Source organism: Crotalus tigris, unplaced genomic scaffold (genome assembly GCF_016545835.1).
Source record: "Crotalus tigris isolate CLP2741 ecotype Arizona unplaced genomic scaffold, ASM1654583v1 scf7180000017549.6302385, whole genome shotgun sequence".
Lineage (NCBI taxonomy): Eukaryota > Metazoa > Chordata > Lepidosauria > Squamata > Viperidae > Crotalus > Crotalus tigris.
In genome coordinates, this window is record NW_024096467.1 from 4,217,410 (window position 1) to 4,232,558 (window position 15,149).

At 37.5% G+C, this 15,149-nt stretch overlaps 1 protein-coding gene across 8 annotated transcripts in view; it reads left to right on the plus strand.

Annotated features, from left to right (window-relative positions):
- The window catches only part of FNDC3B (fibronectin type III domain containing 3B), a 369,819-nt gene extending 357,067 nt beyond the window's left edge, over positions 1 to 12,752 (plus strand). For all 8 annotated transcript variants that reach the window (XM_039338145.1, XM_039338154.1, XM_039338138.1 and 5 more), the window contains one exon: positions 6,903 to 12,752. In XM_039338145.1, coding sequence (XP_039194079.1) covers positions 6,903 to 7,214 — 312 coding nt within the window. In that variant the 3' untranslated portion in view covers positions 7,215 to 12,752. The remainder of the gene's footprint in view (positions 1 to 6,902) is intronic.
- The last annotated feature ends 2,397 nt before the right edge of the window (positions 12,753 to 15,149 follow it).

Genomic DNA, 15,149 nt, shown 5'->3' on the forward strand with positions numbered 1-15,149 from the left:
TCTGTAAGTTGAAGTCCACAAATCTTAAAATTGTCAAGGTTGGACACCCCTTTTTTTGAATTTCAAAAAAAAATGAAGTCCTTCTAAAAAGTACTTGGTACTTTTAAAGTCCTATGTGGCATGAGAACAGAATATGTGAAGGACCACCATTTCTCCAATTGTCTGTTGCTGCCCTATTAGATCTACAAGGATAGCCATGCTTCAAATTCTGTCAATTAAAAAATGTCATATGGCAGGACATTGGACACCTCTTTTTAAATTATACTTTTGTTTATCTCTATTGGTACTGAATTTTGTACCTTGTTCACTGCCCAGAATCACTTTGGTGGGACAGACAACTATATAAACCAAAAATAAATGACTGTGCTGTGTGAAGATCCATAAAATTGATTGGAACCATAACTTTGCAGGACAAAGCTCTATGGCATATTTAGATTTTAAGAATTTAGTGCTTATTTTATTTATTCAGTCAATGTTCAGCAAATTTAAAAGAACAGTAACAGAATGAAGTTAATTAATATGGCATATACTAAAAGACAAATCATATGATGATATTACATTCACATTTCTATTTCTATATTAGTCTATTGCCTAGCCAAATAAAAATAACTTAAAAATGAAAAAGCTATAATATAAACTAAATATCCCCTAGCAACTTATTAATTAAAAGAAAATAACTATCTAAACGTAATAGGGGATAAAAGTGAGAATTTTTTAAACCAATTATTTGTTCAACCATTTTTGTTTTATTTTCATTTCAGCCACACAAAACTTGCCCCTGGCACAGTTAATAGTGGGTTATAAATCCAGGAGAGATAATTCAAATAAAATTGTTCCTATTTTACTTTTCCAAATATAGTGAATGATTTCCAAAACCATCTTAGCCATTGTCCTGAGCTAATATAAAGCAACACAACAGGCAAATTTATTTTGAGAACAAAATTAGAGAACAAGCTTGAAAAGAAATTTCTTTAGCTTTCTTCCCTGCTGGAAACAGAAAGAAAGTTTCTGGGCATATTTATGTAGCCAAAAATCAGATTTTGGCATGACTTTATCTACAGATGCACTGCTTTGTTAGCATGATAATTGCTTGATGATCACGCTTTCAGCTGTCGGAGAGGGCATATGTAATAAGCAGGTGGGCTTTCAAATATAATCAGCCACATTAAATTTTAAAAAATTGAGACCTTGTAACATGCATTAGAGGTGATTTTTCCTGAGTTTAGTGGCTGTTTTTTTTTTAAAAAAAAATTATTTTATTTTGTTGGCTGAAAAGACTAGTAGATAGCTATTCATTCACACAAGTTGGCTCACACAGGTTGAAAGTAGGAAGGGATGTGAGAGAAAAAAGTTTAAAGAAACCCCTAGTATAAGGTATATAAAGTGTGGGTTGTGCTTTGACTCATTTCCTAAATACGAGACAGGATTGTTACTAGTCACTGAGAAATTTTTTTAAAAAAACCCTTAAGAAACCACGTTGACCTGTAAGTAAAGCTGTTAGATATTTACAGTTCCTTCTGCAAATAATAAAATCTTGCATGGATAACATAGATACAAATCTCTAAAACAATTTATTAAGTAAAATATCCAGGGATTCCTTTGTTGAACTTCTGCTTATCTGGATATATTCATTTGAAATCTGGCTGTCTGAAGTGGAATTCAGTTTCTTTACAATCTCAGCATCTTTAAAACTAAGCAGCACAGATGCACTTAGTTGAACAAAAAATTCTGGTTACTAAGCACCCAACTCTATATAGACAAAACTTTCAATACAAGCCAAGGTAATTTTGAACAATACTTTTGTGTAATGAATGAGGATTTGATAGCTGAGATAGATGAATTCTTCTTAATTCTCTGGCAAAAGTATTTGTCAAAGTCTCTTAAATCAGGTTGCCAGTATTAGTGTCAGAAATCCTTCCAAAATCTGAGACAGACTAAAATACAGGTAATCCTCTACTTAAGACCACAATTGAATCCAGCATTTCCAATTGCTATACAAAACAGTTGTTAAGTGAGTTTTGCCCCATTTTACTACATTTCTCACTCTAGGTATTAAGTGTAGCAATAGCAACAGCACTTAGACTTATATACCGCTTCACATTGCTTTACAACTCTCTCTAAACAGTTTACAGAGTCAGCATGTTGCCCACAACAATCTGGGTCCTCATTTTACCAACCTTGGAAGGATGGAAGGCTGAGTCAACCCTGAGCCGGTGAGACTCGAACTGCCAAACTGCTGGCATCCGGCAGTCAGCAGAAGTAGCCTGCAGTACTGCATTCTAACCACTGCGCCACCAGGGGTCCTAGTGCAGGGCTTTTCAACCTTTTCATAGATTGTACCACTTTTAGGACATGACAGTATTCAAGTGCTTAGCAAGGTGTCAAAAACTTGATGACCAAAAAAGAAGGAAAACGTACCAGTTTTAGTTTGGTGGAGGTTCCTTTGCTGAATCACTTTCCCTTTGCATATTAATATGCACCACTACCTTAGTGGTCAGGTGGCTGGTCGGCCCTTCTTCCTCTCTCCTCTCCTGTCTCTCTCTTTCACAGCCTCTACTCCTTTGTTGATCCCTTTGCTTGTCTCACAGAAGCCTCTCCTCTTCTCCCTCTCTCTGTTCCCCATCCCCTTCTCTTTCCCCATCGTCTTTTCCCTCTCTCTCTCTCTCTCTCTCTCTCTCTTTCCCAAAACCTCCTCCTTTTATATCCTCTCCTCTCTCCCTCCTCCTCCTCCTTTTCTCTTCTGGGTGCACCTCTCTGGGGCTCATGGAGAGCTCCAGTGTCAGTCACTACCCCAGTCTCACTCCCCCATGCAGTCACCCACTCCCCAACTGGCCAATGCACACAGGGCTGATTAGCTGGAGCTGCACACGCCGATCTTGGGGCCTCTGCAGTTTCAGCTGACTCTTTCACCTCAAGGCCTGTCTGCTACTCCCAGTCATAGCAGAAGCTGCTGGAAGCGCTGATCAGCTGGAGCTGCGTGTGCTGGTCCTGGGCCCTCAGCAGAGCCCCAGCAACACCGCAGCTCCAGCTAACTCAACCCCAGGACTGTGTGATGCTGCCACCGCTTCAGCTCATCCTCCCCTTGCTATATTTGTCTAGGTCGCATACCACCTGCCTGGTGCAAAGTACCACCAGTGGTACCCATAGCACTGGTTGAAAAGCCCTGTTCTAGTGTATCTCTGCAGAACTTGGTTGGTAAATGAATCTGGCTACCCCATTTGCTTATCAGAAGGTCACAAAAGGTGATCACGTAATCCCTGGACTCTTCAACTGTCATAAATACATGCCAGTTGCCTAGCGTCTGAAAATTGATCATGTGACCTTGTTGGCCATATCTTATGTATGCCTAAAAACTAGCATCCAAAAATTGCACTACATTGGACGCTTCCTGGAGGAAAGAGAAAACAAGGCCAGCCTTGGAAAACTTGGCACCAAATACTTAAGGAAGATCTTAAGATTATTAATGTCCCTTGGGATGATATGAATATTCAACTACTGGAAAACACTTGTTGCTGATGTGCTCTGGACAGAACTTAATGACGATGATGACGACTATGGAGATTATGCAATAGTCATGAATATGAAAAATGGTCGAAAGTCACTTTTTTCAGTCCCCTTGTAATGGTCACTAAATTAATAGTTGTAAGCTGAGGACTATCTGTAATGCTGTTGGGGACCTCCAGGCATACAAAGTTAACTACTGTTTGTTTATATCCTTTGGGGCTTCGTGGACAAACGGGTTCACTATTGAGATCAAAATTATGTCTATTTGAAAGACATTTCCTTTTAAAATATGATTGTCAATAAAGCTACTGCTTTGTCTATGTCTACCATCCAACTCTGAATACCCCTTGTCATGCTTTATGACTCACGTGCCATTGAATATAATTTCCCTGTTTGTTTAGCCTGAACTGGTGAAATCTCTAGGGAGATGGGAGAAAAATTGCACTATAGGTAAATCTCTGAGGAAGATGGGAGATTTCAAAATATGAAATATACATAAATAAAAATAAAATAAAGTTATGCATCATGAGGAAATTGTCTCATTATTTCTTTAACTGGCTTATGTGCATACAGCTGTTTGCAGCTGTTTTCAGTAATTTTTGAATAAAAGGAGCTGTTTATCCATTACAATAATAAATGATTTTCAAATTTGAGGCATATTAAGTATGCATATAGGGTATCCTTTTTCCATCTTTGTAATTATGGCAATTTATGATTTACACATGCAAATTTCTAACTATTTGACTGCAGGGAGCTTGTCTTATTTGGAGCATAAAACTATTATAATAGGATCTGAGAGGAAGAGATTTAATATTTTTGCTGTAGAGTCCCTATTTGTCATGTTGTGTTGTGTAGCTTAGAGCTGGCAATTGTTTAATCACAGCAGACTAATGGAAAAAGATACTTTGCTCCTTTCTCTGCCAGAGTTTGATCACCATTATTGAAGAATAATCACCTTTCCATCTGGCACAAAATAATTGAGTCAACTTTTGAAGTGTTATTCTTTCTTCAGTACATTTCCACTATCACAGTTTTACTTCAAAGCCACAATTTAAAAGATCATTCCTGGATGGTAGTCTTGGTTAAAATAAATTATTGGGTGGAAACTATATTGATAAATGTTGAATTACCATATCTTGGCTGCCTAAATTCAGAAGACCACTTGATGGCAGCTAATGTATCTATGTATCTCTCCTGCCACCTGGAGTTGTAGCCTTAATAGAGTTGGGTTGGGTTTGCAATTACAGAATTTTGGGTCTTAATTTTTATTTGCATTTCCAGGTGTATTACTTAAATGGAGCATTTGTTTCATAGCTGAGGTATAGAAATAATGATTTTTATCTATCTATCTATCTATCTATCTATACTTTTCTGCTAATTTTATGTTAACTTGGTGTATTGAGGCAATTCATAATATGGAGCAGTGGTAGAAAACATACATCACATTGCTATCTCACAAATGCCCTTCACTACAAGGAAAAAGAAATAGATGACAATTTGGGATGTAATTTTGAGTGGTGACCCGGACTGCATTTTGGAATGGAATTGCATTGGCAAAAATTGCAGTGTTATGTGGAAACGACCTTGGGGGTGGGGTTTGCTGGGGTGCAGGAAGGGATACTTTCTAGGGAACAATCTGATAAGAGTGCACAGTCCACAATTACATAATGATCAGAGAAAGAGACTTAGAAATGAACTTCCCTAATTTCTCATGCTGGAAAAAAATACAGTGGAAGATTTACTTCCAAGATTCGGTTAATCTAGCCTTGTATGTAGCCTATATTACATAAAGCAGAATTTGCCCAACTGGTTATGTTTCCTGTTTGTCTACCTAGGAAGGTGTAAATATTTGTATGGCTACTGTATCAAGCAATATTTAATAATTGTTATATTGTACACTGCCATGTGTTGTTAATTTTTTAACTTGACAGTGGGAAGTTAAAATTTTTACAAATCTATAAAGAGGGCAAAAATTACATACTTCATATTATAACACTCCGTTCTGTTGCTGGTGTTTGTCCATACAAAAAATGCATATTCAAGAATAGTGAAATACATAGTGTAATGTGTGTGTATAGACAACAAGATACTTGGGAGTGAATATAGTCAGATCAAGGAACAATTAAGAATAATTCTAAACAATTAAGAGTAAAAGAGGGAAAGAAAACGAAGATGATGGAGATGACAATCAGAATAACAAAGTTGGGAGGGACCCCAGAGGTCTTCTAGTCCACTCCCCTGCTCAAGCAGGAAACCCTATACCATTTCAGACAAATGGTTGTCCAGTCTCTTCTTAAAAACTTCCAGTGTTATTGTACCCATATCTTCATTTTGTCATGAAGTTAAACAAGGGGTCACCAGCAGAGAAGCAATGAAAAGATTTTAGGATGCAAATGCTAGAAAGGATAAGCTGTGTGAAAATGATAAACACTTAAATAGGGTTGATCATGGTATGTTGAATTAAATTCTATAAATCTTGGTGTCAAAGAAAAAAGTGAAAAGAAAAGAATAAATGTTGAAAAATGGCAAGGCTGTAGGTGTAGATGGTATAACTGGAGAAATGTTAAAATATGTATTGTGTGTGTTTTTCTTGTCTAATGGTTGCATAGTAATGTGTGCAAAGAGTGCCACCTACAACTTCTTCTGGAACAGGAGGCTCTTCAGTCAGTCTATTCATGCCCTAATCACCTCTTGTTTGGAATATTGCAATTGGGCTGCCCTTGAAGAGCATTTGAAAGCTATATATACTTGCCCACTGCATGACCTCGACTTCCAATTGTTTAGACTTTTCCAACAAATTCAAATAGTGCAGCCTACTCTGTATTCCTTCTCTTAGGAAATGTCATCACAGGGACCATGGAAGTAAGTCATCTCAGTAGCTGCTTCCCATGTCCCAAGAAATCTCAATAGCTCCTATCTTATTGGTTTTTAGGAAGGTCATTAAAAGTTGGTAATAAAGCACTTCTCATGACTAGGAGTACTCTGTCTAGTTATCAGATTCATTTTTCTGAAATGAAACTTTTCTCTCCAAATGTCTGTGGAGATTCTCAGTCCTCTATCCAAAGATGCTTTTCCAAAAGGTAACAACTGGACTTCCTTGGGCTTTCCTTGAAAATGTTTTTCTTCTCATTCAAGAAATTTGGAACTGAAGAAGCTTCTTGGATGAGAAGTGAAACCTTTTCAAAGAAAAAACCAAACAAGTCCAGTTGCCTTTTGGAAAAGCACCTTGGGGGTTTTCTCTCCAGATGTTCTCTCTCTAGGAGCTCAGCCAACTTTGAGACAGCGTGTGCTGCAATTTTAAGGAAAGCTCCTTCTGCTCTGAAGAGTTTTGACTTAAAGCTTCATAACAATTTCTTGTGCAACCTAAATTTTCTTCCCTCGCTTCTTGTTCCTTCAAGGTGTACAAGGGAGATGAGACAACGTACCAAATCTCAGGCCTTCAGGTGAACACAGATTATAGATTTCGCGTGTGTGTTTGCCGCCGATGCTTGGATACCTCACAAGAACTTAATGGACCTTTCAGCACTTCTGTTGCCTTTATTCTCCAACGGAGTGAGCTCATGCTTACTGGGGAACTGGGAAGAACCGATGACCCCAAGACTAAATGTATGATGCCTTCTGATGAACAGTTTGCAGCCCTCTTAGTCCTCGGCTTTGCAAGCGTCTCCATCTTATTTGCTTTTATACTACAGTATTTGTTTATGAAGTAGAGAGTTCAACACAAATATTTGAGGTATCATTTTAATTAATGCTTCATACTATAATCAATATGTTTTATTCAGATAGTCCTCTTTATTTTTTCAGTGCATTTTTTTCCTGGTTTATCGTCGTTGTTTTTTAAGGGGTGGCGGGGGGAATGACAGTCCTATTTAGAAAATAAAAATCGACATTCAGGTGCACCTTTTGGACATTCAAGGTTAGGAAATGGTTGAATATATCCAAGCCAGAGACCAAAACAAATATTTAACATTTGGATGTTCTTTGCCCTGCTCCTGTGATTTTATTCCCTTAACTAGTTTTTATTTTCAGAATGTAGAAATGTAACCAGTTTGCCTTCATGTTTTTGCCTTAGTGCTAAACTTGTTGCAGTCTTTAAGTTGCAAGTTTATTACATTAGAATAACCGCTTTAAGCTCCTCTGAATTTGCAAGACTTACCCATCATTATGTAATAGCATTGCAGCTAAGCATTCCGCAATGCATCTGTTGCACAAGTTGTTAATTATAAATATCACATATGGTATTCATTACATTTATTTTCTCTTCAATCCTCATACCACAAATTTTGCATTGTTTTTGCGTTATCCCCATGGGGGAAAAATTAATCTCAATTATGTAATCAACTATATTTTTACCACATTTCAATCCCAATAATTTATCTTGCAGCCTAAAGTCTTCTTTGAATTGTAAACATTTTATTCAAGCTGTTTGCGTGCTATAAATTCCTGTATAACAAATCTGATAACCCAGATAGCTTTATCAATGGAAAAGCATTACCATTCTACCATTTTCTTTATTTTATAGCAGTAAATTTAAGAGGGCATTGTGCAATAGTTATTCTCATGTTCAGCTGTTTTTATTTTGTTTAAAGAAAAGCTGCTTTTAACTAGTTTGTTTGCCTTTGTATATAAACTTACTTTTAATCCAATCACTAGGTTTGTTATATTCATCTTGATCTTATGTGTTTATAACTGGCGAAAGCTTGCTGCCTTTGCTATTTAAATTAGATTGTTACTTTTTATCATAAGCAAACTCTCAATCAGCCTTGTAAGAAAAAGGTCCATCTGCATTTCAGTTTTGGAAAAAAACATGGTAAATTCATATAGACACGTCAGATGCTGTACTGTAAGTAGAGCTGACATAAAAAGGTGCCATTTCTTCCATCTCCTTCTCCTCCTCTTCTCCTCCTTTCTTCTTAATGGCATCTCCTATTACAAAATATGTCATGTAATATCCATTCATTTCCCTCTTCAATTTCATTAGCTGCTGCCTTCAGAAGTGATGGTGAGAGGGACACCATAGTTCACATGACAACACACTATGTGCATTGTAATAGTAAAGCAAAACAAGCGTAACAGTGCTGTGTTGCAAAGCATCAGCCTCAAGCATTATTGGTATTTCCAGGAATGCCTCTGAGACGTTCTCCAGAAATTCATTGAATGGCTACTGGCTACATACCCGTGCTGGCTTTATCTTCAGGCAAATTGATATATTACAATTGGCCACTATGGTTTGTGAATGCCCTTATTACACACTCAAAATTCCAGGATGCTCACTGGCCCTCAAATTTTGGAGATTGCTTTAGTGGCCATGGCCAAAAGGAGAAGGCAAGGAGGAGATGGGAAGCAGTTGGTTTCAGCAGCAGCTGCCGTCTTGACACCCAGCTTTAGTTTCAACTAGTGTTCATATCATAAGGATCAGGTGTGGTCCATAGCAAGCCTAGTGTCATTCTTGTTTGGGACATTGAATGTGCTTTTACATCAATCGCCAAGGCATGTTCATTCAGTCCATCAAATCCCTTGGTTATTCTTATTGTTTTAAGAAAAAAAAATCTTTGAATCAGTGAGTTATTTTTATGACGTCTAAGTGCCTCAGGGATATTGAGCAGGAGGTGCAAAGTAAATTACACATGGAAATGCACAGAGCTACAGTTTACTAGGAACCTCTCCCAGATTGTGCTGTTACAGCTCGAGAAGCATTGCTACAGAGTTCACTTCCACTAAACAGAGGTACACAACACTATGCCCTTCCCACAAAGCATCATAAAAGGCCCCCTGCAGAGATTTTCAATGTTAGTTTTTTAAGTACTGGAATGGGGAGGGATTGGGGGAGTAATCATATCAGCTCTATTTAATTTTTTAAGTCAGTTGAAATAAAATGTGCACTCTTTCCTTAAAGCCTGTGCAGAAAAACAAAAAATGTGATCCGGTAGTTCCTGATCTAGCTCTGCATGAATTGGAAGAGTTCCCCATGAATTGTGTCCCAGACTTTGTGTACCCTTGCATTCAAACAAACAAATAGTTTATGATCTCCTTTGGGTTTCGCTTGCATTGTCCTTTTTTTTTTTTTTTTTTGGTTTCTGTTTTGCTATCATACAGGGTGGCGCGATGGCTTAGTGGTTAAGATGCTGGGTTTGTTGGCTGGAAAGCCAACAGCCAGGGTTTGAGACCCGAGCATCCCGCAGTTGGGTGAGTACCCATCTTCGCCTAACTCCTGCCCACCTAGCAGTTTGAAAGCATGCAGATGCGAGTAGATAAATAGGTACCACTTCGTTGGGGAGGAAATAGTACTCTGCGATGTCATGCTGGCCACGTGATCGCAGAAACGTCTTTGGACAGCGCTAGCTCAACGGCCTTGAAACAGAGATGAGCACTGCCCCCTATAGGCAGTGACAACTAGCGGAGTTAAAGCTCGCAGGGACTCCTTCCTTCCTTTCTTTGCTATGACACAGTGTCCTGTACTATTCATTCCTTCCCATAACCAAAGTAATGGGGAAACCAACATTATTTTTGTTTTAGGATTATTTATACTATATACTGCATTCAGTACTTTAAAATGCCAATTAAAGTGCAATCACATTATTTATTGTAAAAATAAAAAGTGTACTTATGTACTAAATCTCTCCTCTTTCCCCTCTGACCCCTAGTAGCATACTATTTTTCTATTTTGTTTTATGTAAGTATAATTTAGGTAAAATATTTTCATTTCCCAGTACCATTCCTAGTATTAACCTTCTTATAGTATATTATATGTTTAAAAATGGGAGTGTTTATGAGTTGCCAAAAAAAAAATGAAGAATAAAAATGTACCCAAATATCCTGCACGCAAATAAACACCATGCAGGGACTACATCCATTCCATGTGCGGTACATTAAGAACAATCATCTTCAAAGTTTACATGTAGCCAAAAAAAAAAAAAAGTCATAAGCATCTTTTGAAATAATAGTTTGAAACTGATTATTCTGTGTGCCTCTCTTGATGTAGCAGACTAGTACAAAGGTTCTTTATTTTTTCTTTCCTAATGTTATTATGCCTATTTGCCTAGCAAACAAATGATATTGAGCTATTTTCTTCTTTTTAAATTTCCTAAGCTATTTTTTTCTTTTTAAATCTCCTCTTCTCGCCGGCTCCAGTTTTGGCCTTGGCAAATGTGGTATTGTTGTCATTGTTTAATTCAGTTTTATTCCTTTTATATAATACTTGGCTGTCTTCAAATATAAAATTATTTTTAAAAAAGGTAGCAAAATTTTAAAGAATGTAAATAGCATTAGCTGGGCTTCAATCTCCTTTCAATCATTGGGAACAATTAACTAGGAGTCATTGGAAACCTGTTCGTTGTCATGGTTCTGAAATCCTTTCCATTTTTCTGGATGGGGGAGGCAATCCATTTGGAAAGCCACACCTTTGTAAAACAGCTGTTGTCACTTTTACCGTGCCTTGTGATTATCAGCCCACTGCCAAAGCAATCCCTACCATTTTCGATTAGAGAAGAAACTTGCTGTACATGCTCTCAAAGCTTGTAGACAAAGCCAGTTATGTTGGCCAGTCATTGAAGCATAAGTCCTTTAGCTGGAACCTTTCCCATTGATTTCAGTGGGGCTAATGCCAGGGGTCAGGAGAAGACAACTTTGTCTGCAGGAAGTGGAGGAAGATTCCCATCAGAGCCAAACAGTACCGTCAACCCTCTGGTTTCAAGATCAATACTTTCTCTCCCTTTAAGGGAGAGAGTTAATTATACCAGCTGATGGATTAGAATAATTAACTCTTTTGAGCTAAATTGTAGTTCTGATGGCCTTTTGCAAAGTGATGAAAACATTGGGAGAGTGGGTAATAGTTGGAAGCTCCACCATGGATGAATATGTCTAACAGGTTGTATTTTTGTTGAGTCTCAGTGGGGTTTAAGTTGATTTTTGTTGTAATGTAATTTTTTTGTTCACTGCCCAGACTTCCTCAGATAGATGGGCAGCCATATAAATCCAATGGATAAATGTGAGGGTGATCTGGTGCAACATCTGTCACCCTATTGATTACCAGATTTGATTTGGCTGATCTGTCTGGCTAGGTGGGTGTCCCCCTCCTTCCTTATCATTCCATGCTTCTCCTTCCTGAAGCTGTGCTCGGTGGGACAGGACAGCCATCTCAGATAGAAGTGTGTAATCTTCAGCCAATAAATAAGGAAGGAAGGTTAGGAACCTGGAGACTGCCCTCGGTTGTGGCTCTCATTGTTGGCAGAGCACCAATCCTGGGAGGGATCATTTTAATCCTACCCAGAGTAAATCTCTCTTAAAAGACATCACTCTCTCCAGCAATAAGGAAGTTCACCAATTTCTAGTGCTCCCATGAACCATCATGAGGAGAAGATAGGATTGCTTCTTTAATCCAGAGCCAACCATTCATGCGTTTAGACAAAAAAGTCATTTTGTGCAAGATTAAAGAAAAGTAATCTGAAGAAAGGTCAGATGTGTTTCATGTTTTTATTGAAGATTCCACATCTCCCCCCATTTGTGTATACGTACCATACACACACCAATGCATTTTAATTTGCCAAGTTAGATTGGATCAGATATAACTGGTTATCTTGTAACCCCTTTCAATTTCTAATGCAACCATTCTGTAAAAGATAATTCCACCCATTCCTGTTTCAATTTCCATAACCTTCAGTTTATTGAAAGAAAGAAATTGCTTTCTATTACCTTATATGTCTTTTCTGGCCCAGTCAGTATCGGCTGTGTGAAATCAATTTCCCTTGTCCCCAGTTTTGTGTAAAGAAATTGTAAAAAAAAAAATACAATATGGGGAAAGTATTTTAAGAAGTTATTTAAGAAGAAAAAGAAACATTTTTATATTATCTGCCTTTGTCCTTTATGAACTTGAAATGTTGTAGTTTTCTAATCAATGTTTTGTCAGCAACAATAGATGAGTAATCACTGTTTATCATGGAAAAGTGCCCTAAAATTGAATGTTTCTGAACATTTTTCTTGCACAATTTAAATTGAAAAAGAAAATTAAAAGTTGTTTTTCTTTTTATTTTTTTTACCTCACTTGTAGGACATACATTCCAAGCTTTTCAACTTTGAAATAAATAATCATAAGTTTTCTTGTAAATTTTAACTATTTCATATGCATTGTATTAAAACTGCCATATCAATTTTAATGTATAGATTTTTGCAGATATTCCGCTATGTATGTAAACTGTTTATCTGTAGTGTATATGTAATATATTTATGCCCAATAAATGTTTTAATTCTTTCTTGATGGCAAGGTTCTTTATATGAAGATTCCTCCGTGAAAATCTTTGCCCCTATAGAGCTCAACTGGAGGATGTGTAAGACTTGCAAACCTCAGAATCTCTAACTAGCAGGATAGCATATTGGGCGTTATAAAGAATTATTTTCTCCATGTAATTGTTATGCCTACACCCTCTCGCAGTTTTATTACAATCACAACTATTGTAATAAATAGTTTGATAAATTTCAGCAGCAAGAATAAGACTTTTCATCACTTTGGGATAGATTATATTTATTATGTTAGTAACAATTGGTGTAACCTATTAGTTGTGTTGATAAATACAGGTAGTCTTTGACTTACAACAGTTTGTTTAGTGACTGTTACAAAAGCAGTGGAGTAAATGACTTATGATCCTTTTTTACATGAACGATCATTGCAGCATCCTCATAGTCATGTGATTATTATTCAAACACTTGGCAACTGACTCATATTTATGACAGTTGCAGTGTCCTGGGGTGTGTGATCATCTTTTGTGACCTTCTGACAAGCAAAGTCAATAGGGAAGCCAGATTCACTTAACAACCATCCATGTTACTAACATAGCATATGCAGTGATTCACTTAACAACTGCGGCAAGAAAGGTCTTAAAATGGAGCAAAACTCCCTTAACAACTGTCTCAGCAACAGAAATTTGGGCTCAGTTGTGGTCGTAAGTTGAGGACTACCTGTATTTATACTATATGGAAATTCTAAACAACTTTCAGACCATTTACTTTTTCCAACAAAAGGAAATATCTATAGCTCGGGATTGAACTGTGGTGTTCTTGGTTTTCGGTCACAATATTATCTGGTTGAGTAATGAAATGTCTGCAAGAAAGCAAGCCATGCTAAGAGAGCACAAAAAGCTCCATGTTTGTATTTAATCATATTGCTTTTTGTATAATGCTGTATATTGTTTGCTTGGATGATTTTTCTTTCTTTGTGTAAACTATTGTTATTTTTTTTTAAATCATCTCTAGAGCAAGAAAAGCTGATCCATTGTAATAATTTCCATTCCTCATCATCCATTTAAAGCAGGGGTCTTCAAACTTTTATGACTTCAACTCTCAGAATTCCTCAGCCAGGCACATTGGCTGAGGAATTCTGGGAATTGAAGTCCACAAGTCATAAAAGGGCCAAGTTTGAAGACCCCTGATTTAAAGTCTATACAAAGCCTTCACCAGACACACAACAGAGACTTGAGAATAAATTCCAGTGTAACATTTGTACAGAAGCAGCCCAAAGTTTAATGTTTTGAAGAGCAGCAAACAAAAGCAAACCACAAATCATATCCAGAATAAATGGAGCACAGTGCTTGTCTTGAACAGTCTCATCTTCTCAAATTTGACACAACCAATTCTTTTGAACAGAAAAATCATAATGATACAATCTGGAGATTAGGCCCATGGATTTTACAGAAAACGGTATGAAAAATAAAGTACCAGGTTTTACAAATACATGAAATACATATACTGGTTCAGATTTCATATTTTAAAGCCCTGAGATCATGAACATAACAGCTGGAAATAAAAGTCACATTGAGTCAATAATTTAAATAGAACCAAATACTTGTATACCTATGTGCTTGGAAGGATTAAATTTTGTGGACCTATCTTGCTTGCTGTATCTGTGCAAACTTAAACACTACAGAGGGTTCTTGACTTACGGCCACAATTAAGATCAGAATTTCCACCGCTAAGCGATGCAATCATAAAGAGAGATGTCACTTCCTTAGTGACAGCATTTCTGGCATTCCCCATTGCTATTAATTGAGCATCGCAGATCGTTTTGCAAGTAATGACCTCTATGAAAGAGATGGGTGTTTTGGAATGTGATAAAAAATAAAAATAAAGTATCCTAATCCAAGCCATTCCAGCTCCAAGCTTTAGGAACTGGTTTCAACTCATTACATTCATCTTTTCCCTTCATCTATGCTCTTTTGGCCTCCTGCCACCCTTTGCTATGCCACCCCAGCAGATCACCACCGTCTTCTTGCACCCACTGCTGATGAGGCATGCCCAGCCTAGCCCTTCACACTGAGAAGCTCCTTCACACCTGAAAGCCCAGCCCACCTCAGAGCACCTATAAGCAGAAGCAAGCAAGCAAGAAGCAACTCCAGATCCGTAGCATATTAGGAAGAGCATCCACAGATCCATGGTGTACCAGCAAGTTCACAACACAAAGGGGCTTCTTGATACAAAAGGTCAGGCCACATTTGCTTTGTCAGCTGAAGGTCATTTTGGTTGGCATGGGTCCAAAAGGACATAGATGGAGGCAATAGGCAGATCGAGGCAAGTTGAAGCACCCCTGGGGGCATTGCAATGGCTGTAACTTTGGACCCGGGTCAAGTCATTTTGTTCATTGATGCTGTAACTGTTTA